This window comes from Coenobita brevimanus, chromosome 92 (assembly GCF_032717465.1).
Source record: "Coenobita brevimanus isolate Jiangsu-jjx chromosome 92, ASM3271746v2, whole genome shotgun sequence".
NCBI classification, from domain to species: domain Eukaryota; kingdom Metazoa; phylum Arthropoda; class Malacostraca; order Decapoda; family Coenobitidae; genus Coenobita; species Coenobita brevimanus.
This window is the reverse complement of record NC_137045.1, coordinates 10,338,302-10,365,409: the sequence shown is the minus strand read 5'-3', so window position 1 is coordinate 10,365,409 and position 27,108 is coordinate 10,338,302. Positions and strand designations below refer to the sequence as shown.

Sequence of the window (27,108 nt, the reverse complement as noted above, 5' to 3'; positions counted from 1 at the left end):
CAGGGGTAGGACTGCGAAAGGCAGACCGAAAAAGACTTGGGATAAGGTAACTGAGTGTGACCTCAAGGATAAGGGACTGAATAGGGAAGCTGCCAGAGATCGAACAACATGGAGAGCTGCCAATAGGTGACCAAGGCCAATGCATGCAAGCATGTCAATGGAGCCTTCAAAAATGAAAACCTGTACTGTACTGTACTTACCACCCAGTGAATGGCAGACAGGCTTTGTAACCTGCTAGCCTGTACAGTAGCTGGTGTACAGTAATCCCGTGTGGTCTAATGGCTAATGTAATCACTTAACAAATGTAGGAAAACTCCTCCTCCTCAAACTGTTGGAGCTGGATGATGAGTGGGTCATGTGCGGTACTTGCCACAGAACACAGCATTGCCATGTCCATGTCTCTACTGGCTGGCTAGGCAACCCTGACCATTCAGTAGGGAGATGGATAGCCATTTTTGGTCAGCTGGTGGGTTAAGTTCTATTGCTAACACGCGGCTTAAGAGGTTGACTGGGTGACTTTGACCATTCGGTAGGGAGGCAGACAACCAATTTTGATCAGCTGGTGGCCAGAGAGTAAGGCCAGTCGCACAACTGATTTTTTGAATTTGTAGGTCGCCCAACTGGGCATGTCGGAAGTTGTATGCTCGGTTACGGTCAAAGAAATCCGGATACCGTACTGACAAAGTAGAGCGAAGGCCTAATATTCAGATACAGCCTGTTTGGATACGGGATGTCTGGATAATCAAGGGGTTACTTAACATTAATTGCATTAATGAGCATACTCAAGTACTGTATACATGGAATTTTTTTATATTTTCAGCATGTCTGAAGAGGAAACTAAATCAAATACCTCTTCAGATTTTATCAAGTGTTGGAGAATACCTTCTTGTGGTGGCATGGATACAACTGGGCTATACAGTCATCTCTTACCTCCCTTACTACTCCGAAAAGAGGATTGTGGACTGCAGGAGAACGGCAAATTTAGCCTGCAGTCAACTTGGTTCACATTTATATGAGTCTTGGTCACAACTATAGATTTCATCAAATATGACAGTGCTCTACATTATGAACAACTGAATAACCTCTCACAGCAAAGTAAGAAAATACATTAGAGCACTGGTAGGTTATTAAGCTGCTGAAGAACTTTTAAAAACTAATACTGGCACCTCACCCCATATTTAGGGTGAGAATTGTAGTTGGGACAGACCAATAATAATTTGACTTAAAGTTGTCAGGTAGCACAGTGACACCATGCCTCAAGTTTGACCATGATCTATAATTTATCTTAAATAAACTGAATCACTTCTCATTCCCACACACCAAGTTTGCCAAGTTTGATGCAGATAGGATCAGGCATTCATGTGAATGCTGCACCCTGAACTTATAACTTTTGATCGATCTCCACTTCAGTCGAGTAACTTTTACTAGGTCCACACTAAACATGTCTCAGTACTGATCGAAGTTGAATGTATTATTCTTGAGATATTTGTCTACATAGGTAGGCTATACAGGCTACATAGAACCAAGCTGTACACAGAAATGGACTCATGCACTGCCAACTGAACTAATATAAATGTAGCACGCTAACTGATCGTCAATGCTGCATAAAAAAAAAAAAGAGTGAATGAAGAATAAATGGTGTACAGTATCTTGCATTCTAGATAATTAACTGGAAACATCCCAGATTATCATGAAACTACAATAACAAGTGAAACATTATAGGTGGTGGCGCTCACCATCCACTCATTCGATGTAGTGCTACTTTGGGTGTCTGCCCTTTCCTCTCTTCCATCCTTCCTGTTCTGTCTTTCCTTCACTCTTGCCTCTTTCTTCTGCCTGTGGGTGACTTTACACTCCCTCTTCTGTCTTTCTTTCATTCTTTCCTCTTCCTTCTGCCTATGGGTAACTCTACATTGAGTGACAAGCCAAATGGTTTCCTGTACACCAGGAAACCATTTACTACGCTGGGTGGTAACCAAATAGCCAAATTATTGCGCCTGGTGGTTTAGAGGGTAATTAAGGTGATCCAATCGGACTGAGCCTGTGTAGGTTTATATCCAAGAGATGGTTTGAGTTTATTCCTCACGAAATGCCACTCAGGGATGAGTGAGACTGGTCACTCTCATCTTAAATGTCAGGACCAACTTGCCTAGCCCCGGGTTCCTACGCTCCTCATGGGGCGACATAGGAATGGATGATGGATGGATGGATGAAATGAGTGCAAGTGTTCATCCCACTTCATCATAGTGTACAGTACTTGTTTTGTCAGTGCTCAGCATTAGAGATCTATAACATGCACATTCCTTGTTTCTCATTCAACATGATCATCAACAGCTAAACTGAAATACCTGTAAGCAATCAAGGTTAAGCATGTAGGAGGGAAGGTAGACTTAGCTAGCAGGTAGGGATGGAAATTATTGTAATGTACTGCATTATCCTTTATTTACAGTAACCGGAAAAATTAAAATCCAGCAGGTGTTAGGGTTCATATTCTCCCACTATATGTGACTCTTGAAATATGTCTGGCCACCCCAAACTTACAGGGGAAACATATTCAGAGCCCTTAAAATCCTCTGGGCTTCCTCATTACTGTCCTTCACCACCCCAGTTAAAAAATCCCATCAATGTCCTTGGTTAAGACATTTACACGTGCTCGTTGACAATAACTGAATATACTGTACTACTGTTGCTCGTTGACAATAATTATATCTATTGTACTACTGTGGGAGGCCAAATTTAAAGTTGAGAAATACAACATAATTGATACATGAGAAGCAAGGTAGCAGCGTAGAAACACCATGTTAGTTTTTTTTTCATTTTTTGGCATTCTCTTGACAGAGCAAACCATGGTGGGAAACTGTTACGTTAAGCAACGAAAATTACAAAACGGAAAAAATGAAGACCCACGCAAAACACAGTGGAAGTGGGTGAAAAAAGTCTAGTCAATGTGAACATTTTAATCAACAAGAATGAAAACTGTAAACTGCTGAATACAATAGGACTTCTTTTACATGCTCTATATGCGAATTCACGCCACTGTACTGTAGGCTACCTATCACACAAGAAATATGTATTTGTATGTGGAGCTTTCTCTCAACAATTATGGTCGCGTATGTCTGACAGCGGACATTGTACTTGTGCTGTGATGGACAATGTGAGAAGCGGATGCTTGCAAGTTACATAAATAAAAAAGGTGGAAAACTCTGCCCTTTATTGCCTTTATTGAAGCGTTTGTGGAATAAAGTTTGTCTAATCCTATTTGTGTCTGATTCAAGCATGATTCGTACAACAGTGCTGTATATTTAAACAATTAAGTGCTACCCTTTTTCAAAGTTTTTAAGACTTTCAAATTAGAGCATCATTCATATTTTAAGTTTGTACTTTTAACAATACTGGTACACTGAAGGATTTATAGGCTTACACAGGCCTTGGAGGATCTAGAAATTCTGTTAATAAATTCCATTGTATTCCAACGGTAAATGAAGGGATCACACAACTGACCTTACCTAATAAAACGCTTGGGGTACTTTCGAATACTTGCAAGTTTACTAGCTGCCGCGGTTAGGTGGATCGTCTGTTGGCAACTTGGCAAGTATGGCAACCCTGGAAGGAGTCAGTTTCAAGTAGTGGTGGGCGATACCACCAAAAAATGGTAATCATGATTACTGATTACTTTTGTGAAAGTAATCGATTAGTAATCGATTACTATTTCGATACCTATCAATATATAAGTACAGTATAATCATTATAATGTGATGGTTTGAGTGCATTCAAAGTGCACACTGCAGATAGTTTCCTGGTACCTGGTAGTTTGTGTGTGTGTATGTGTGTGGACTTTTGGAGACTGCTCTATAATTTTTATTCTTTCCAAAACTATAAATATAGAAAGCAAGCGACATACCAAAAAGTCTTCATTCCCGGGGATCAGTTGGCTGTCATTGTTTTGTTTACGAGTCGGCTGTGCGTTCCGCGGGAGACAATCTCGTCTTGTGTACTGTTCTTATGCATGTCTATAAAATCCGCTTCAAAAAGAAAACTTACTTACAAAACTGTAATGTAACATGAATAATAAGCTTAATGTTAAGGAAAATCATATGGGTCATCTTAAAGTTTCTGAAGTCCAATCCCCAAAACGAAGATAGGTTATTTGGAAGTGTCACTTTATTGGTATTTCCGCCAAATATCGTGCTTACAAAATGAAATACCAGTGATCAATATCAATGTTCTCACAAATAAAATACATACCTAGGAGTTGGCAGCTAAATCGTCTATCTATGCCACCGAGACGAGGGATTCATTTACAACTTGCTGTACAAAAATGCCTCCAATATTTCGAGTCGCGAAGGTCTGCAAGTGCATTGCCAAACGTAAGATGTTTAACAAACCATAACCTGGCATGTTAATGGCAAGAAGTATGACAAAAATCCACCAAAAGTGCTCAATAAAATAATCGATTACTGGAAAAATAATCGATTACAATATTTTTCTGGCGAGTAATCGAAGTAATCAATTACAAATAATCGATTACGCCCACCCCTAGTTTCAAGATATAGCATCTGCAATGGTGTGAGTGTAGATGGGCTTCATTGCTGTTGTATCGGCTATTTCTAAGGTAAGTAATGATTGTCAGTGTTTTTTTTTTTTTTTTTTTATCGGTGGGAAGTGTTAAAGGAGTGCTGTTGGAGAAGGAAGGACTAAGAAATAAGTGAGAATAAAGAACATGTAGTAAAATAATAGCCGAGAAAAATGGACAAGGACGGGGAGTGTAGAACGCATGGTGGATATCGGCGATGCAAACAACTTTTTAATTTAATCGTATTGCAATATATCGGGCTGCCAGTGAATTAATTAGGGATGAGTGAATAAAGTGGTTTAGGAAGGAAAGGACAGAAGATTATTAATCAGCGAAAACTACCGGTTGCGAACTGCTGTACGTTAGATCGTGAAATTCAGACGAAGCGAATATTCGGTACTGACGCCATATTATACTAAAGTCAGTATTTTTTTTTTTTTTTTAATCGAGGCGAAGATGCACTTGATTTGGTGATGATTGACTGAATGCAACATGCCCGAATAGCCGCAGTATTTCAAATAATTACAAGGTACTATAATACTACCTGGTAATTATTTGAAATACAACGATGTTATTCGGACATGGTGCATGCCACGATATACTGTACAGACGAAGAGAGAGGTAGACGCACGTTGGACATTATTGAAACCACGATAGCCGAAGAGAGTAGACGCACAGGAGCCTTAAAATTATCACCCAAGCGGAAAGTCTTCTGAAACGCTCAAAACAGACGCGTTATGGCGTCACGTTATACAGTAAGTTACTATCGGTGCTCTGTAGTCTGCAGATCAAATTAAAAAAAAAAAAAAGTCCTCATAAGTTAGTAGGTAGGTAGCAGTTAAAGAAATACAGTGACATTAAAGTAATTACGTAATTTGATTTTTTCATACCGGCACATACTGGATTCCCAAGGAAATATTAAAGACTGTCAGCTGACAGGTAGGCCAGCCAGAACAATCGTGGTAGTGGCTTTATGTCAACCTGATAGGCTACCTATACAATCGTGATAGTGGCTTTAAGTCAACCTTATAAGCTAGCTAGAACAATCGTGGTAGTGGCTTTATGTCAACCTCATAGGCTAGCTAGAACAATCGTGGTAGTGGCTTTATGATAACCTTAATAATATTAATGTTATTGTTATGCTGGGGTTCTGCTGGACTGGGATGGAGAGGTCTACCCAAGTTAGCTTTGCAGGTCGAGAAACTCGGGGCAGAGGTTCATAATTCAGTCTCTTCCATTTTTCCCCCATTATTTTGGTTCATGTCATCTTTATATTTTGAGATTTTTATTCCGTATTTGACACAGGTAACCATGCTGGCAGGAAGTACTATGGTGAGAGGCCAAAGTGACTGGGGTGGGAGGTCAAAGTTACCAGGGCAGGAAAAACTTTAGGCCGGGATGACTTGAAATCGGCTATAGGCTACTAACCTAACCTACCACCATACTGTATACAGTAGGCCTAGGCCTAGTCTCACTCCCAGGGTCCAAGTCTCATAAATTTTAATGTCAACTTAGCTGTCAGATTTTGAAATTATAAAATTTGGCTCAGTAGGCTATTAGGCCTAGGCCTATTCTACTCTGGTTCTAAACTGGGGTGGTGAAAATGTTCATATTATTATGCCTAGGCTAACTTAGGCTGTTACTTATAGGGAACTTATTTAGGCGTAGCTTACGCCTCTAACATCAGACTGAATACATCATTTAAGCATATCAAGTGTATCTAAGTTCTCTTACCTTTGTAAGCTGCATGAAGGCCAATTCCATCCTGGTGTCTTGGTAGTGGCAGATGTTGATTCAGCACTGCGTCTTCTTTTAAATTTCTTAAATACCGTGGAATGTTATACCCTAACAGCTCATATTTCAAATTTCTTAATGTTTGTGCTGAACTGAAATGTTTCTGGCATGTGACTGCTGTTTGAACTTTAACTTTGTCCAGCCTACGGCATTTATGCAGCCACACCTTAACTAAATTATCATTTCTGGGGAATTTGTTGTACTTCAAGTCACTGTTCTTGGCAGGCGTACAACCGTACACAGCACAAACTGTAGGTTTTACCATAGTCAGTCTCCAGGTTATTCACGCACTGCACAAGAAAGGCAATTGATAATGAATTCAAATGAATAACAAGTTTAAAGCGAAAAACACAGGTCGACCACACGTGTCACACCAACGCAACCTTGGATGCTAAGTTACAACGTGATGTCACAGCAAGCCCGTGGTTCCAATAATGTCCACCGTGCGTCTACCTCTCTTTTCGTCTGACCCACTGAGCTCTAAGCACATGGAGTGGCCAAGGTCAAGAGAATATTAAACTGTCTTGACCTAGGGAGTGGAAATCTCCCCCACGAGCGTGTGTCCGCCGGCCACCATATTGAAACACCCACACTCGCGCCAATATCATTTCTGTCTCAGTACTGACTGTTTCTCTGCATACAGTACATATCAAAGTTTCAGGTATCTTACTAACAGACAAACAAACTTCGCCTTTTGGGAAGAATGTCGGGGGTAGGTGAAATTATTTGCCGGTCAGTCTGGCTTGAAAAATGAGTGGTGAAGGCTGTACGCTTTTGGTAAGTCTTCCTTTTTCTCATTAATTTATGGTGATGATTTTAGTTTGAATTATAAGCACGCCTGAGTATTTCTAAAGTATACCCAGATAACTGAAATCGTAATAAAATAGGATAACAGAGCTGTATGTGGACTTGGGCGGATGTGGTGATTGGGGTCAGTGTGGAGCGCAGGTTTTGGGTGTGGAATTTTGGTTTTCAGTATATTTATGGATATTATTTTGATGGAGTTTTTTAAATGTGATTGCATATAAAAAATTTCTATTTCAGGGATGTGAGTTGGGGAAAGGGCAGCAAGATCGCGAAAAGTATGACATGGAGGGGAATTTGTGGGCACCCTTTCTGGTTCCAAGACATTTAGCCGTCGAGGGCTACCACAACCACAATCGCCACAGTCGCTACTACCACAACCAGTAGCTGCTTTGGAAGGGACACTTAACTGGATACTAATTTGGTGAGAATGCCAAAGCCTTTTCAGTTTATTATTGGTTAACATACGCTTTACTTGAAGCAGTAGAAGCACCTTACCACATAAATTCTTATTGCTGATGGGCTATTATGTTTTAGTATTTCTGGGGTGGTAAATAAACGTTTCTTGTTGAATTTGTCTCCATGTTTTTAGGTATGTTCCGCTGTGTCAGCTCGTTTGATTCGTTAGCGTAATGGCGGAAGGGACTGTCCTAACCTAACTAACCTTCCTTAACTGTTTCTAATGACCTAATCCACACTGCAGTTGGGAAATTGGAAAACGAAATCCACCTTTGAGTACGTTAAGATTCTTCCATTACGTCGGAAACAACCGTAGATACGTCTTAAGACGCCGTGCTTGTTTATTCTTTTATTGACGTCTGTTGGTAATTTTATTAAGCACTGGATAGACTTTTTTTTTTTTTTTTTTTTTTTTTTCGAAGTGAGAGTTTGTCTTTGATAACCCCCTCGCTATCTACTCTCATGGGCCGAATAAAATAATCTAATGATAGCAAGAATAAAGACGTCTTAAAGAGCGAAGGCGTTGAATGCAGTGAGATAATGACCAGTGGAACTAAAAGGGGCAGTAAGGTCACACCTTCACTTTATTGTTGCTACTTTTAGATGAAATTATGAAGCTGAAGCAGAACTTTTCGAACTAAAAGGTTAAAAAATATTTTTTTTATAATAATATATTTATTCTTACTACTGCCAGATCATACAGGATGGCCCATATATAATGCTCCACCTGCACTCCGCAGAGCAATTTCTCGTGTCAGTGATATCAGTAATCCTGCATCATTCATTCATTCCTACTTCCACTGCCACCACCACGCCTATATTAGCCGAAAGGGCCGTCCCAGTAACAAATAAGATACAGTACTGCCAAACTTCTGGTTGAGCACTAATCACAGAGCACCCTGTACAGTACAGTATCTACAGTATAGTTCAAGAAGGACATCTTGTAGTGAAGAGTTAAATAAGGAAAAGCCATACTGGAGATTCTGGCACTTTATTGTAATGCCAGCAGGGTTGGCACCAAAGTGGATGACCCGGTTTTGCCCACCTGGGTTTTCAATAAACCCATTAAAAAAAAAAACACTGTTTTACCCACTTTTTTAAAATAATGTATTTAATCACATAAATTCAGTGTAATATGAGCCAATATCTTAGAAACTTATAAAACAGACATGCAGGGCCTAGAAAGGATAAGTTGCTTGAATTAAAAAAAAAAAAAAAAGGCAACTGCTTTATCAAGGACCTTTTTCTGTGGGTCTGTTGTAATTATGGCAAAATCACTTACTTTTCTTTGCAGCTTCTGAGCACCAGCCACAGGACTATTCAGTGAAGATGTCAACACTGCTTCTTTTCGTTGCTTCCGCTCACCTACTGAACCCTATTTTGACATGCTTTTGCCGAAGATGATGACTGACTGTCATGTACGTTTGATAGGACTGATGGCCTTAATGGGTCATCATCAGAGTCCTCACTGAGAGTCAGGTTTAATGACAATTGACTACTGCTCCTTTTATTTATTTTTGCACATTTAAGTGAGTTATGATTCTATCAATTCTGGCACTAATTGCAGTATTGCATGTTAACAAATCACTTTGCTATTGCCTTCCACGTTTGTTGCTTCATTCATTTGTCCTTTTTCGACCACAACCAGCTGCACGGGGCATGTTTCAGATCACTGAAATAAACGGGAAATTCTGCACTCATCTCTCCAGTTCTTAGTAATACCTTAATTACAACTTTGTTTCCATAAATGAATGTATGCATGGATAACGGTGCTTAAGGCTGGGGAAAACAAATCTTAATACTGTAGTTTGAGTTAAAGGTAAATTTCCTCTGGCAATTATCCGGTGAACGTAAACTTTATATCCAGCATTAGCTAATTTTGTTACCCTTTGGGATTACCAGTAAGTTTGTTTTTGATTGATATGTTTTTTGCTTAGTAAGGATTAGGGTAAATATTTCACTTTCATCTTAAATGTCAGGACCAATTTGCCTAGCCCCGGCCTCTTACACTCCTCATGGAGCAACATAAGATTGGATGATGGATGGATGTTATATAATCAGTACTTAAGTTGGGTTAGGCCTATGCCAGGTTATATTATTACCAGATCTCAGTCATCTAAGAATTTTATTATAAATATTGCTACTTTTTGAATATAGGTCTGATAGATTTGTTACCCCAAGGTACAATCACTTATGGAAGTGATTTTTCACATGTAGGAAGAATGGGAAATGTTAGTGTAAAATTACCAAAGAAAGTTGTAGCAGCAAAGGAAATAAAGTCCTTCTACTACTGTGTTGCAGTAGCAAAGGGAATGAGTCCTTCTACTACTGTGTAGTGTGCACTGATCTGTCAACTCATAAGGTGTGTTCTTATGCTGAAACATGTATTACAGTGTAGCAGGCAGCCCAGTGGTAACAGACAAACAAGTCAAAACATGATCATCTCCCCCTTTCAACTCACTGCGTGAAATTCTCATTGTGTAAAAAAATAAGTTAATTGGGCCATCGATAATTAGGTATCAACATTATTATTTTATTTGTTTTATGGTACACTATGAAAAGGCCCGCCTTACCCCGTTTTGGGGGGTTATTTTTGTAAAACAAAAACTAAAAAAAAAAGGTGGGTTGGGCTTTTTCAAATATATATATATTTTTTTCCAACCCTAAGTGCCAAGTAGTAGCAGAAGTAGTAGTAGTTGTAACCCCAGTCTCATCTGAATGTGAATCCTTTGGACTGCAGGTTTTATTTCCTCTTCTGCAGCGCATCATCCTCATTTCTGGAGATAGGGAAGTATATCAAATGAGAAACATTTGTATAACCAGATAGTTTCGTGGTTATACCAATACCACTACATACATGAAGGCATCGCCACCACCATACTGCCAAGTAGAGGTAAAAAATAGGTCGGCAAATAATTATGACCAGTTCCCTGTCATAACTAAGACATGTTTTTGCAGCATGGATAAGGAAAAGAGTGTAAACTCTTAGCCTTTCTTATTCTGCCTAGAAATTCATATCATTACAGGAAGAATATTATTATCATCATCATACAATCCTGCGTTGCCCCATGAGGAGCGTAGGAGTCCGGGGCTTGGCAAGTTGGTCCTGACATTTAAGATGAGAGTGACCAGCCTCACTCATCCCTGAGTGGCATTACGTGAGCAGTAAACTCCAACCATCCCTTGGATATAAACCTGCACCTGCTCAATCCGATTGGAGTGCCTTAATTTCCCACTAAACCACCATGCGCCATAATTTGGTTATAAGGGTACCACCCAGCATAGTAAATGGTTTCCTGGTGTACATGAAACCATTTGCCTTGTCACTCAGTGTAGAGTCACCCATAGGCAGAAGGAAGAGGAAAGAATGAAGGAAAGAAAGACAGGAGAGGGTGTGTAACATCACTCGTAGGCAGAAGGACGCGGGAAGAATGAAGTAAAAAAAGACGGATGAGGAAGGAAGGAAAGAAGGAAGGAGGAGAGGAAAGGGTAGACACCTGAGAACAGCACCAAATCGAGTGAGTGGATGGTGAGCGCCCCCACCTACCACATTACAGGAAGAATATTATCATAAATTGCTGTAGCATAAGTAAAACAAAAAGACATCATTGTACAAGTACTGAAAGAGTTGATGACGTTTAATACTTTTACCATGAGGGACATTTTTTTAAAGCTGAATAAAATCACTTGGGGATAGTAAGGATATAATACTCTGAGGCATGATTGCACTGAAAGGGTAAAATTTAACCGTATACAGTTGCAGACGCAAATGTTGATACATTTTATTGCGATGCACGAAATTAAACTTTCAGATCTGGTCATCAAGTATAGTTATGATCTAAAAACTGGGGTGGTCAAGTGTGACCAACCATAATTATGAGATGGTCCAAGGAGATCCTTTTAGGGGAGTGGTATTCCCCCTGGAAGTCTGGGATGGTGAGACATGTTTCAGTGGTGTCCAGTGCCACCCCAGTCACACACCTCTGGTTACAGCACTACTTGTTATGTGAACCGGGCCAAATTTTTGTCTAATATTTCATCTCTTATACTTTTCCCTTCCCTGTGCCGGCTAATGTTTCTAAGCTGCGAGATGCTTTGTAGTCTCTCATCCCATGGCTGATTCTCTTAGATATGATGCAAGAGGGAGAAATGAGATGGATATACCCTAGGTAACTTGAATGAAGTGGATCAGGAGGTGAACATTTGTTCCTGACCATACATACTGTACCTCATCCATTATTCCCAGTGCTGGTCTACTCTAAGGTGATCTTGGCCCCAGGCAGCCTTGCAATGGCCGGCTGGAGTGCATATATGAGACCGGTCAACACTAGGCCTCCTCCCATTACCAGGTATGGTACCAACATGCTCCCAGTGACGTCCAGCAGAAGGCCTGGGGAAATATTAACCCATTCAGTCAAAGAATGATACCATGTATTTTAATTAATTTCCTCCCACCAGTAAAGATAATTTTTCTCAGCTCATGAAGGATTTAAACTGTAGAGGGTAGATATAGCCTTCATTATTCTCTTTATCAAGTTGCAAGAGATCTTTAAATTATAGAGTCATCTCCAGGCAGCAGGAATATAATAAACAATCTGCCATTATATTACAGAGGTTAACGAATAAGTACTTTATTTATTTTTCCTGGGTGGATCTATATTTTCAAGGAAAGGGTTTTATTGTGCCCTAGCTGAACAGGCAGTCCTCATTGTAAGGCCTGGATGTGTTCCAAAATATCACACCTTTTTCTGTGTAACTGATACTGTGTGCTGAATAAATTGGCAAATCAGGGTTGTAACTTTAGCTAGGACTTAGAAACTGGTATGGCCAAGGGGTGACCAAGCCTGAGTATAAGTGATTGAAGAAGAGTTGTTTAGCGGGGTGTCTGGGAATATTCCCCCTTAAATTCGGTGTGGCTAGACACATTTCATAGGAAACCATTGCAATCTCAGTTACCCCTCTGACTTCACCACTATAACAGATCAGGATTTGACAGGAAACTCTTGTCAGATCTACTTGTAGTGGCCGAACAATACGAATCCATCACACTAACTGAGATTTGATTCCAGGCCCAGCAAAGAATGAGCATGTGAAGTTAGACAGTGAAACGAGAAATGTAGACTTACGTTCTTCATAGGAGTTTCCACTTCCCTACCAGATATGCGGACTACTATGCATCCCATTATGCTCCTCATTTCTTCCTCTAGTGATTAAACTGTGCTCTTCACACACACACACACACACACACACACACACACACACACACACACACACACACACACACACACACACACACACACACACACACACACACACACACACACACACACACACACACACACACACACACACACACACACACACACACACACACACACACACACACACACACACACACACACACACACACGTAATCAAAGAATTGGAGGCAACCACTGTGGATGCTGGGTGATGGAACCTGCAGACCATCCCTGGGATGTATGTACAGGGACGCTGTTGTTATGGGGTGAATAAAAGCCCACATATCCGGTAGGCAAGCAGGGTACCTCTCTTGCTTCAGTGGTTAACGTTGTCTGCTCGTTAGTATCATGCTGGGCCTAAGATTGAACCCCGCCTAGGACAGTAATTAATTTATACAATTTTGTTCTCTCTTTACATTGGTTGGCAGTGGTGTGAGGTGTGAGTTGAGGTCTGGTTGGCAGTGTGTATCAGTAGTACGATGCCTGGGTGAGCTGGCAATGTCCTTGTCCATATGTCTTAGGGATGGGCTGCAGGTTCCATCACTCAGCATTCACAGTGGTGGCTTCCACTACTAGCTTCCCTCTGTGTGTGTGTGTGTGTGTGTGTGTGTGTGTGTGTGTGTGTGTGTGTGTGTGTGTGTGTGTGTGTGTGTTTTAAAACGTAGTATACCAATGTATTACATCGCTGAACCATTTGGCTCAAAGCTACTTATGCTATCCACAGAGCTACATTTGGAAATATGAAGGTTTGTTTTCCCCAAAGAGTATCTTGCAAGTGTGTCTCGAGGTCATTCATTGTCACGCACAGAGCATCACAGATAAAATTAAGGCACAACAATGGTTTGTACATCAGAAGCCTCCAGAGCATGTACTTATTGTCAAAAATAATGTTTGAATAATTTAGTTTAAAAGTGTTTAGTGGCTGCATGAGTGAAGACTGCGGAATAAGCAAACATTTATATACAACCTGAGCTCAAGACTTTATGAATATGCGACTGTACCTAGGCACAGTGAAGGAGCGTTGTTGTGTGGACGTAGATGTGATAGAAAGGGTTAGGAGAGATATACTGAGGTGATTTGTCCATGTGGAGATGGAGAGTGAGAGAGACTAACTAGGAAAGTGTGAGTGGGGTGGAGGGAGGGGGAGACCAAGGATGAGATGGAAGGATGGAGTACAGAGGCACATGAGAGAGGGGAGTGTAAGTTGGGAGAAGGGCAACGAATTGGCAAGGGAAAGGGCGACTTGGAGACGATTTGTTTGTGGCCACCCCTCACGGGATTACGGCGACTGGCTATAGATAGACAGACCTAGACACACTAGATTTTAGGCACTTCTCCCATAGTACATTTTATCCCTCTCACACTACAGGTATTATACATTACGACTTCCATAACACCCCTCACAACTCTCTCGCATATCTGGAGTTGCCTATATGCTTGACAATTTACGTTGCATAGTTTACCTCAATCTCATATCATGCATCAAACAATCAGGACATCGGGTACAGTCTTAAGGTAACTTGAGGCCATTCAGACTGAAATATTCCATATATATCTTATCGAATCGTTCGTATCGTTTATAAAGACTCCAACATGTTTGCATACGTTGGCCTTGGTCACATAATGGTGGCTCTTCACGCTGCTCGATCTCTGGCAGCCTCCCTATCTAGTCCCTAATTCCTGAGGTCATATTCCATGACCTTGTCCCAGGTCTTTTTCGGTCTGCCTCTGACAGCCTTACCTCTGACATTCACACTTCTCATCTTCCGCACCCAACTGTCATCCTCCATCCTCTCAACACGCCCAAACCATGTCAGTCTACCCCTCCTAATAACAACACCAACCTTAATCGTAATCCTAGGCCTTCCTCCCCCCCACCCCCTGAGGCCTTGCAGTGAAGGACACAATACACATCCACTTAATCATTGTCATTTCTGTGCTTTAGGGCCTAAGGATATCCTCGTTACTGCCCAGGCCTCACAACCTACAGCACATTCTTAAAACATGTCTCACAAAGATACCTAAGTACGGAGGGAGAGTGCTCTCATTTGTTAGGAGAGGCAACAGCTCCGAACTTCCTCCAACCACTTCTTACCCTAGCCACAGAACCAACTCGAGACCCACCTCCAGCACATGACATGTCTCCCAAATAACAAAACCCCTCCACACACTCAAGATTCTCCACTCTCCAGCAAGATCAATCGTTTCACGCTTGACGCACATGTGTGTGTGTGTGTGTGTGTGTGTGTGTGTGTGTGTGTGTGTATACAGTATAATTATAAACCCACTAACCTATGACAGAGGGATAGACGAAGCTGGCCACCCCCTGTGTCATCCTGAAGAACCCGTATGTGGAAGGCATGGCGTCCCCCCCAAACTGGTCCGCCAGCAGGGTTGTGAGCAGTGACCAGAAAGTGGCCATGCAGAAAGACAGGAGCGTTGCTGCCGCCATGATCTGCCATAACTGCGTGCATAGAGGGATGAGCACGCAGCCGACGCCGCCCAGCAGGAACCTGGTAAATATAATATATATTTATTAACGAACTTTGCAAATTTGGAAGATAAACAATTCCCGTTTACCAAAGATTTTAACTAGTTTGGAGGATAAGCGAGTCTAATTTATCAATGACTGTAACCATTTTGCAAGATAAACAAATCTTATTCATCACAGTACTGTACAGTACGTAGCCAGTTTGCAGGAAAAGCGTGTCTCATTTGTCAAGGATCTTAACCAGTTTGTAGGATATAGTAGATTACAAAGTAGTTGACGATTACCATGAATAAATTTTTATAATTTTCCCAATTTTTTACCACAAACAAGTCTCCATAGCAACTTTTTCTTAGAGGTTTATAGCCTCTTCAGTCCGAAGACGTATATTATATATTCTTCCTAGTGTCAGACAATACTGTTTAACCTAAGAGTCCCCAGGTTGTAGCCTGTAGAGTTTGATCAAGGTTTTATCTAACCGCTCGTCTGAAGTCTCTCATGAACTGTTTAAAATTCGTTTGGCGACTGTAGCAATGAAATAAAGAACAAAATGTTTGCGGAATGAACCTGTTAACCCTTTCATTTCGATGACCCTTAATTTTCAGTTCATTATTGCTACTTCCAGACGATTGTTACTCAGCCTGAGAGATGTGCTTAGCATAAAGATAAGGTCTAACCCTTATTCACTTTTGCAGTACCAGAAATCCTTCCAGAACCGAAGAAAAACGTTTAGAGGTAGTAAGGCTAAACAGAAAATGACATCATAGTAGATGAAAGTAGTGTACCAAATAAAACCTTCCCACGTACCAAATATTGATATTGCGGTATAGGCTAGTAATATTTAGACTTACCCGCTTATGAAAAAGTTTGATTTCTTCATAAAACTTTTGTTGGCTAGCCATCCGCACACCAAACGTAGAAGGAAATCGCTGCCAGAGATGTAGGCGGACACAATTGAATTTTCGTACGCACTGAGACCAATAAGCCTGCCGTGGACGGGAGCATACAATAATGCATTGGGGATCGCAAAGTTCATGCTGAAAACCATTATGAGATAAACTAAATATGGAGGATTGATGAGAAAAGAGAAGTCGAGTGGTTTCTTCTTTGCCTTGGCAGTTGCCTCAGTTTTCTTTTGGAGATCATCATTTGATAGGGTGATTCCGAACTCGTCTCTCAAGCGCCTCCTGTGCTCCTCTCTAATCATTATCTCGTGTTGACCGAATGGCCTCAAAAGTGAACCGAGGACCATCAGCTGCAACATAATGCCCGCCAAGATGATGAAGGCACCCTGGAGACCGAACTCTTGGCGCAGGAAGACTACTAGTGGTGAGAAAATAATCCCACCCATGGGATTCCCAGCGGCTCGAATACCATTGGCCAAGGGGCGCTTCTCGAGAAAGTAGTTGGTTACCAGGAGATAACCAGGCGTCTCACTCAAGCACAGACCAACACCTGTCAAGAACAGGGATAACCTAATGAAATATACCTGTCCCTAAAGGTGATTGAATGGTGCCATAAAAGTGAAAAAAGGACAAATATCATCTCCAGAAAAATTATAAAATGATGAAATTAATATGCCTATCCATCAGAACGATAAAACGATACAATATACGTGTCCAGAAAAGTGATAAGTGGGTATAATAATCACGGGAGGGAAATTCGGAAAATAAGAAAATATCCTAGTCTACCAGGACGACGAATAGAGAACAATATACCCTTTCAGTATAACAGTGTCCCTGCAGGAGTGATTAAATTGTTAAACGTTACTAATAATACAGTAGGCAACAATATCGCCGTTAGGAAGAGAATAATGAAATGATACAATATCCCATGTCCGGAGAGAAAAAAAAAGGATGGGAAGAAAAAGGTAGCAGATAAATACAGTATATATCAGTGAACTTGTTCATACCTACCGACCATTCAGTTAATAAAATATTTTATGTCCGGGACAAAAGGAATATATATATATATATATAGGTGCATGAACCACAATATTGTCTATAGGATAATATTTTAATTACCGACGACTCCTCCCAGTGTGAATGCCATGTAGTGTATCGAGAAGGCTGGTATGGCTGCTAAAAGACCTGCAGCAGTTATGAGAGATCCCACTATCACACACCGCCGCGGGCCCACCAATACAGTCAGGGCGGTCATCACTGGACCTGGGCAAGAGTAATGTGGACATCAGCACACACATACGCGCACACACACACACACACACACTATGGCATTGCTGTTGGTGTAATAAATAAAAATACAGTTAAATATGAAAGGATATGATGGTGATGAAAGGAGAGAGAGAGAACTACTGTACTCACTGAGAAGGCCGCGAGAACCGATGAGAAGACCTATGATCCACCCAGCCTGCGCTCCTGGCGTGGCTGGAAAGTATTCGACCAGCAGGATGTAGAGGATGCCAAAGCTCTTGATGTAGCCCGCCACCAGGATGTTCACGCAAAACACCACCAGCACCACCACCCACGCGTAGCTGAGGGAGGACGGCGTGGCATGGTGGGTGTGGGACAGTTTTAAGAGTGAGTGGTGGCGTAACGCGCTTTTATTAATTTTTTTTTTCTACCTCACAAAAATCCCTAACGCACCTCGAAGCGCGTTTGTTCTAACCTGATAAATGTTCCTAACCCATCCCAGTTTGTGGCCAGTTGTTATAAGGAGACTCATTCGTACCTCGTAACTTGGGCCCGATTTGACTATTAACCAAGGAGACTCGTTCCTATCTCCCAACTAAAGTTCATCGTATTGTATGCAACCACGATTTGGTATTCAAACTGTGAGAATGACTCAGTTTTGTCAGATAAAAACAAACCAATCAGTGGGTGGCATCTGCATTTTCGTAGGAATGGTAGTGAGTGATGGGAATGGGACGATTTCTAAAACGTAGCTTGTGCGGTGTTACGAGTGGTGTCAACTGTATACTTTGGAAAGGTGGTGAGTGGTGGGAATAGAACAATTTTGAAACGTGATGAGTGTGGGTAAAGGGCTGTTATGTGGGTGGGGGCAGGAAGATGAATGATGGAAGTGGCTACATTTTGAAAAAAGTGGTGATTGGTAAGAGTGGGAGACTGTAAGTGGTCATGTTTGGGGTGAAAAGTGGTGGTATACTCTTTTTTCTCTAATTTGACCTAAAATTGCCGTCTCTCTACCTTCAGTGCTGAGCTGGAACAAGAGATTAACACTAAGATATGGTGCTAGTCACGAAAAAAATGTCAGTCACTTAGCTTTTCCTTAATCTGCCACTGACCTACGTGGAGTGAGCTGCAGCAGGACAAAATCTGGGCCAAGTTAATGCAAAAGAATTGTTGCGGGTCACAGGAAAGCGTCACTCTTCAGCACCTTCTCGCAGTAAACGACTTAGAAACAATCTCCATTGTCGTCTCTAGTATATGACACTGTATACATTGGCTACCTCCAACAGTCGTCTTGTACTGGCGGGATTAAGACAGGTGTTTTTATTTTCTTGTTATATCTGCCTGATGCCGGTTTACTACGCCTCATGTTATGTAAGCGAGGTCAAACTGCCTATAGTCCAGGTCCTCTCTCTCTCTCTCTCTCTCTCTCTCAAGCATGACATTACCTATTTTTTTCTTTTCTTAACCTGTTGGCAAAGCTCTCCAAACTGTCAAGCGTTATTGCAGTCACGCGGTAGTTATCCATTCCTTATCAGTACTATACCGTCAGGACGAGCACGATATATAGACGAGGACGAGTGCCTCCTTATCAGCTAATCAGTTTTGGTGGCGTTATCTTCTAATGTTTTGGCGGTGATAATGGTATCTAATTGTCGACGTCAGGTATTCTGGCGCGCCTGATCTTGATTCGCTAGCATTCCAGTGGCTAGGAGGAGTATTTTTAGGTGGAGGCGGTCACCATCCACTCCCTTGATGTAGTGTTACCTTCAGACGACTTTTCATTGAGTGACAAGCCAGATGGTTTCTTGTAACCCAGTAAAGCATTATCTGTACGCTGGGTTGTAACCAGTTAATCAAATGGACGCTTGGTGGTCAAGTGTGTTAAGACGCTCCAACTGCCACCAGTGACCCAGACCTGCTGCGCCTGATTGACACCATTTTTGAGTTAATATTATACGCAACAGATTTCCACAGGTCCACTGCCATAAGTTAATACTGTATTCCACACTCTTTAGCAAATGCGTGTAACATCGCCCACGTACAGTGAAGGCTTTCGCACACGTTATATTAAATCGGAGATCGCGAAGGGAAAGACAAACTATCTCGTTTTAACATCATTATATAGACAAACCATCTAGTTTTAACATCATTATATAGACAAACCATCTAGTTTTAACATCATTATATAGACAGTCCATCTAAATTTGACATCATTATACAGACAGACCATCTAGTTTTAACATAATTACTGAGCCATATGAATGAAATTAAACGAGGGAGGCAACATAATGCATGACACTTTCAAAAATTTTCGTCTGGTTTAGTATCCCCTTACAGTGTAAACACGAGTCGTTTTCTCGCACGTGTATAAGTTGAAGGGTAAATGTGAATCGAACTCGCACCTGAATAATATCGCATTTAAAACCTTTATTGGGATGATTACTTTGGCGTCTGATTGTTCCGCTCCCGTTTATATAAATTTCCAAAGACCTACAGTAAATCGAAAATCTGAAAAAGGTGGCTTGTGATACCAGAGCCAGGTACAGTGCATGTCTAGTAAGTCTCGAGCCAGATGGCCTACAGATGAAGTGAGAACGTGACAGCAAGCTTTGGGAAGAAGAACGAGTACACCAAGAAGAGGAGGAGGAGGAGGAACATCCTATGAGAAGTATACAGAACGGATTTTTTTTTTTTTTCATATCTAATTCATCATCATCTAATCCTGTGTTGCCCGATGAGGAGAGAAGGAGCCCGGGGCTAGGCAAGTTGGTCCTGACATTTCAGATGAGAGTGACCAGCGTCACTCATCCCTGAGTGGCATTACTTGAGCAATAAACCCCAACCATCCCTTAGATATAAACCTGCGCAGGCCCAATCCGATTGGAGTGCCTTAATTACCCATTACACCACCAGGCGCCATAATCTGGATATCTAGTTTACCTCAGTAAAAAGCTATATGTTATCCTTACCAGTATAACCAACTAAACTTGATCGCCATGATTATGAAGCTGAACTACACCTCAGCCTAGTTAGTCTTAATTAAATATTTGATAAACTTCGACAGTCCCTCAGAGTATAGGTCAGGTCAATGATTCATGCAAAAGTGTGACTGAGGAACATTATCATCATCATCATCATCATCATCACATCATCATCATTACCCCTAGAATACCACCACCACCTTTATCATCATCATCATCATCAGAATATCACCTCCACCACCACCACCACCATCATCATCATCATCATCATCAGAATATCACCTCCACCACCACCACCACCATCATCATCATCATCATCATCATCATCATCATCATCATCACTGCCAGAATACCACCACAACCATCATCATCATCACTCCCAGAATACCACCACAACCATCATCATCACTCCCAGAATACCACCACAACCAACATCATCACTCCCAGAATACCACCACAACCATCATCATCATCACTCCCAGAATACCACCACAACCATCATCATCATCATCATCATCATCATCATCGCCTTCTTTCCCACTAATTCATGGGGTGGGAGTGTTTAAGAAATAGAGACGAGGGAGCATAAAATAGTATAAGCCCGACTAGCGACCACTGCTATGAGTATGCACAGGTGATCTCCAGCTGTTGGTATTGGCGTTTTTGTGTTCTGGTTCGTAGACAAAATTGATTCCCTTCGCTACGATAACACACATTTCACTCAGGTGCCAGACAATTCTTTGGTATTCAGGTTAGGAAGGTCCTCGTAGTGAAGGCTTACTGAGGGCTGTATCTTGTCTTTTCCATTTGAAACACGTCCCCAAAACTGAATGATGTGTGTTCGAGGTAAGAAGAACACACACACACACACACACACACACACACACACACACACACACACACAATCATCGCAGGATTTGAAGAGGTTAAGCTTACTTATGGTCGAGTTACGAGCGTTTGGAAAAGATTGTGAGGAAATAACATGGGGCATCGGGCCATCAGAAAATTGCAGTGTAACGTGAGCCGATGGTTGCGTGTTTTAGTGTTGTGAATCTTTACTTTTCCGTGCCAGTTGTGCGCAGGTGTTCTTATTAGTGATGAAATGAGGCATTACTCACGTGTTCAACCACTCATCTCACATTCTTCGTTTCATCAAATGTTCTGTCTGTACCATTCCTTAGAGAGATACGGCGCACAGAAGTAAACACCGATCTCGCCAAACATGGGTTATTTGCAGGAATCTCCAGCTGCTCAGCCACATGAAAATGGTCTTCAGTTGGTTAAATGATAACGGAGTACTTGTTTACCAATATGATTTAACCCACTCAGTCCTGTGATGTGCTTTCGTATTCTATCCTTATCATCATCATGCGCAGTCGGCACATTCCATCATTACGTTCTCTGGCTCCAGCTGAGAGACTCTTCTAATTGGAGGGGTTAGATATAGCCTTCATTATCCTCTTCATTTTTAGAAGTTTCTCTCAAACTGAATAAAATCGTCTATAGGTACCAAGAATAACACACACACACACACACACACACACACACACACACACACACACACAAAGAGCAGAATTCAAGGCGATTGCCTGTATTACATTTGCCTCTCTGTTGTTGTGAGAGTGAACAAGTAGTCATAGGGCCAGAGTGTAGTTGTAGAGTCAGGGGGAAAACTATGTATCTTCCAGGAGTTGGTTAAAACATTACCCAAACGTCAAAACATTCGTCTACCACATTCCCTTTGTTTCTACCATTTCCCCTCTATTCCTACCAGCACCCCTCTGTCTCTACCAACACCCTCCCTGTCTCTGTCATCTCCCATATCCATACCACCTTACAGCTGTTTACAGTACTACCGCTCCCTCTGCTCCTGTCACCTACTCTCTGTTTACTAAAGACTCTCCACCACTTACCCTCCATCCTTGGCCGAGGGTGGTGGCGGTGGAGGGGACGGATCAGGAGCAGGGGAAATTAGCACCCCATCTTGATTCTTTCTTCTCTCTCCGTCCTTTTTCGTCTCCTCCTGGCTCACTCTCTCCAACTTCTGGCTCCCTCGCGCTTCCTCTCGGTCCTCTCTCCCCTCCTCGTGGCCCCTTCTTTCGCCCTTGTCCTCCGTGGTGTGGTGCTCGGGTGGCGAGGGGAGAGACCACCTCTGCTGCTGCTGCGTCTCGCTGTCCACATACGCCACTGTTGGCAGCGACTGTACGCTATCCATCATCACATCCTCTGGGGAAACAAAATCATCATCATCATCGTCATCATCATCACGTCTGTGTAGGCTACTTTACTGTCATCACATCTTTAGTCAGGGTAAATCGTCATCATCACCAGCACCGCCACCATCATTATCATCAACCTCGTCACGACTGTATACTGTCCTTCACTGTGTTCTCAAAGGAAGGTAAATCATGATCATCTCCTATCGGCACACTCCATTATTTTTTTCTGGATAGCGAGTATCATCAACTTTATCATCATCGTCGTCGTCTTTATTATCACGGTTGCATACACTCCAGCAACTCTTTTTCTGGACAGCGAAGTAGGGCGTTGTTACCTTTTTCCAATTTCCCTTGTCATTATAGGGTGAGCTGCAGGATATAGAGACATGAAAAGGAAAACAAGAAAGTAGAAGTGGCCGTGACCTAAGCGCCATGGCAACACCCTCCCCTACGCAACGGTTACTCTTGATCTCTCTATTTCTTCTCGATGTTTTGAAGCTTCATATTTCATTTGAAAAACAGTACGGCGTAATAATGCAGTCTGACACAACACTTACTTTTTCTATTTTATCCTGACTGTCTTCATGCTCTAGTGGTAAATACAGCAAGATTTAATTATAAGCAACTAATGGTAATACCCGGGGTTGCTCGAGTTAGCTAAGTTACACGGACAATTGGTATAATGACACAGCACCAGGGTCAACATTCCACAGACCATTCATGATTATTCTTTTTTTTTTTTGGGGGGGGGGGAGGGGTCTCACTTGAATATCCATCATTCCCCATTCCACGGCCCTCTTGTCCAAGGTGAATTCTCAGGCCTATACAAAATTCCTTTCTTAGAAAATTATGGATATTCTCCTGCTGTTCGCCGTGGGATATAATATTTAGACTGAACGGTTAGATGTATAGCCCTCATTAACTGTTTCACTGCTTGAGGTCCTAATTAAATGAAATCGTCTGGTAATAGCACGATGAAAATGCAAAACACGTCCTTAAAGGGAAGGGAAAAGGGTTGCCCGTTCCTTAATTTTTGGAGTTTCGTAACGCCATTCCTTAGCTTATTTATTCTGTGTGTTGCACCATAGTATCCTCTTGTACGCCATTGAGGTAAAATTTAATAGTAAAACGGTACGAATGATTGGAAGAAAATATTAAGGTGTAATATGTAAATTAAATAGGTATGGAAGAGGTGTTACGAAGCCTCTCATGTCGCTTAGAACACAGTGTTAGAGTTGCCGCGAAGTTACGAAGGTGGCTACACTTACTCTCACAAGATGCTACAAAGCGACTCAGCATGACAATCGCTAGAAAATACCGAGAAATAGCTGAAAGTGCTAGAATCCCGCTAAAATTTGGCACATCTTCCTTAAAACATTGTAAGAAATAGATCTAACTATAAAACTCTCATCCTTAGGTGGGAAAAAATGTCGGGGTGATGATGATGATGATGGTGCTGTGGATGATTGGTGATGATGATGATGATGATGACGATGTTTTGATGGTGATGATGAACCGTAAAACCGCGAAATAGGCAACCGCAGACACGCTATCGGCACCTTCGTCATAATTGAGTAATCGATATCAGAGTCAAGTGTGGAAGTCCCAGTTATGTAAGCAGTAGTGGATAATTTTCTCTTGATTATTTGCCACACTTTACATCACCTCTTTGATGGTTGCAGTATGGAAATGCTGCATGCACTTGAGGTGTTAGCTGTGTTGTTAAATCGCTGACGTAACCTGTCATTAACTTATATTTTATGTCCTTGTAAGGTAGAAGATGGGATGGGGTGCGGAGGAAGTTGGGATAGGGTGTAAAGGAAGATGGGATAAGGTGCGGAGGAAGATGGGATAGGGTGCGGAGGAAGATGGGACGGGGTGTGAAGGAAGATGGGATAGGGTGCGGAGGAAGATGGGATAGGGTGTAAAGGAAGATGGGATAGGGTGCGGAGGAAGATGTGACGGGGTGTGAAGGAAGATGGGACGGGGTGTGAAGGAAGATGGGACGGGGTGTGAAGGAAGATGGGACGGGGTGTGAAGGAAGATGGGACGGGGTGTGAAGGAAGATGCAATACCGTTTTCTCAGCCGTTCAATCTGGCTATCTATTTTGTATCATTTTTTGCCACTAGTTGACGATCTTATTCAGCGTTCGGATGGCCTATTGTATGAATGGGATTAATAAAGGTTGTATCCAACCCCTTCAGTACGGAAAAAGTTTCTCCTGAACTGCATAAAATCGTCTGGTATTGGCCTGAGCACAGAGAAATACGGCATCGAACTGAAGGGATTGTCTGTTCCTGTTGCCCTCAGACGATTTTGTTCAATCATGGAAGGACACTAAGCACAGAAGGGGTTTATGAACGCTATATATCAAACCCCTGCAGTTGGAAGAGTCAAGCTGTTCCCTGCCCCAGTCGCGCTTCGAACCCGCGTCCACAGGGACAGAAGATCACCTCTCTACCGACTCGGTCACATTCACTAGGGATGGCTGAATGAAACGAAATGACGCACCTGTCTGACCAGCAACCATCGTGACGCGCTGTGATGTGATATGGTGGTGGTAGTGATGGTGTTAGTCCAGTTAATGCCGGCACAGCTATGACCTTCATAAACCCCTCTGTACTTGCACACATCCACACAAACACACCACATCTCCCCCACCCTCTCCCGCGTATCACTCCGACCGCTGCCTTCCTTCCCACTCTCTTCCCTCCTCCTATCTCCCTCCTCCCCTTTCCCCCTATCCTCCCACCCTATATTTGTTGTGTAAGACAGACTGGCAGCATTGGAGAATACAGGGATGTCATAATACATTTCCCCACCTCTCCCATCTCATGGCTCCTCTCCCCCTCCTCCCCCACCCCTGCCATTCTTCCACATCCCCCTCCTGCTCTCTCCCTCCTTCCCATCCCCACCATACTCCCCTCTCTCCCTCCTACACATTTCTCTCCCCATTGCTCTCTAGTTGCATAAAAGAGACTCACAACAAAGGCAAGACAATTAAGACCTTAAATTTACTATTCATTTTTTAACGTGAATGTCTACCCACCTCCCACCTTTCTATTCCCTCTTGCTCTCTTCTCTCCCCCTATCTCTCTTGTCTCTTATCAACCCCCCCACTCCCTCCTACCCTCTACTCCCTTCCTGTTTCTCCTGTCTCTATTCTCCCCACCCCAGCTCACTCCTACCGTCCTCATTATTATCTATAGCTGCATAACAGAGGCTCACAATAAAACAAGAAAACGAAGATCTTTAAATTAATCATGCTTTTCTCCCTTCCTCCCACCTACCCTCTCCCATTCCCCCCCCTTTCTCCCCTTCCATCCCTCCCGTCTTCCCCCATCCTCCCTTCCCACCCTTTTCTTGCTTACAAGGCTAAAAGCAATGGAAGAAAACAGACACTTTTGCTTTATCACGAATTTCTTATACATTCTTGCCTTCTCTCACTGCCCTCATCCCACTCCCCTTTTTTCCAGCATTCTCCCCTCACCACCCCTCCCCTTCTTCCCCACCCTCACTCCCTCCCACCCCCTCTTTATTATCTAGTTAAATGATAATGGATAAGAAATGAAAAAAAAGTGGAGATCTAAACAGTACCGGTATGCATTTCTTCACCCCCCTCTCGTTACCGTACCTCTTCCCTCTATCTTCCTCCCCTCTTCCACCTCCCCACCCTTCCCGTCCTCTCCCATCAATCCCCTCCATCCTCCTCCTCCTCCTCCTCCTCCTCCTGTCTCTCTGTCTTTGTGGCAGAGAACGACGACAGTGGAAAAACAGATCTTCGCTTATCATGCGGTTCTCACATTCGCTTCTCCCCCTGTCCCACTTATTTCTTTCCCCCTATCCCACTCTCTCCCTCTGTCTCTCCTCTTCTCACGCTCCTCCTCTCCCCTGTCCCACTTTCTTCTCCCCCTTTCCCACTCTCTTCCCCATTCCCACTTTCTCTCTCTCTCCCTCTCTTCTTCTCCTCCCCTTCCCATTCCTCTCCCCCTCCTTGGTTTTGATTTCTGTAGTGGATCACAACAAGGGAAGAAAACCGGAATTTTAACTTTATTTTTGTTTTTCTTGTCATGCTTTTCCACCTCCTCTCCCCTTTCGCATCCCTCCTCTCCCACTTCCATCCTCTTCCTCTCCTCAGCATTTCCGTCCTTCCCCCACCCTAACTTCCTCCTACCCTCCTCTCTATTTCCCTTCCACCACCCAAACTCCTTCCTACCCCCCTCTTTATTCCTCTTCCACCACCCTAACTCCCTCCTACCCTCCTCTTCCTTCTCTCGTTGCATAATAGACGTTAATGAAGACAGTGGCAATGTTAACTGACCATGACCCCCAACCTCTTTCATTTCCCCTCCCCATCTTCTCTCCCCTCCTTCTCTTCTTCTCTCATCCCCTCTTG

At 42.5% G+C, this 27,108-nt stretch overlaps 1 protein-coding gene across 1 annotated transcript; it reads right to left on the bottom strand.

The window, feature by feature from the left end:
- Window positions 1-11,698: 11,698 nt before the first annotated feature.
- LOC145412076 (monocarboxylate transporter 12-like) lies at window positions 11,699-25,253 on the bottom strand. Its single transcript, XM_080281993.1, has 7 exons — window positions 25,224-25,253; window positions 22,406-22,718; window positions 17,683-17,852; window positions 17,383-17,526; window positions 16,210-16,813; window positions 15,163-15,383; window positions 11,699-12,020 (listed from the first exon to the last, which is right to left on the bottom strand). Exons 1-7 carry the CDS (start codon window positions 25,240-25,242, stop codon window positions 11,884-11,886), a joined length of 1,608 nt encoding a protein of 535 aa, XP_080138119.1. The 5' UTR covers window positions 25,243-25,253; the 3' UTR covers window positions 11,699-11,883.
- Between the last annotated feature and the right edge of the window lie 1,855 nt (window positions 25,254-27,108).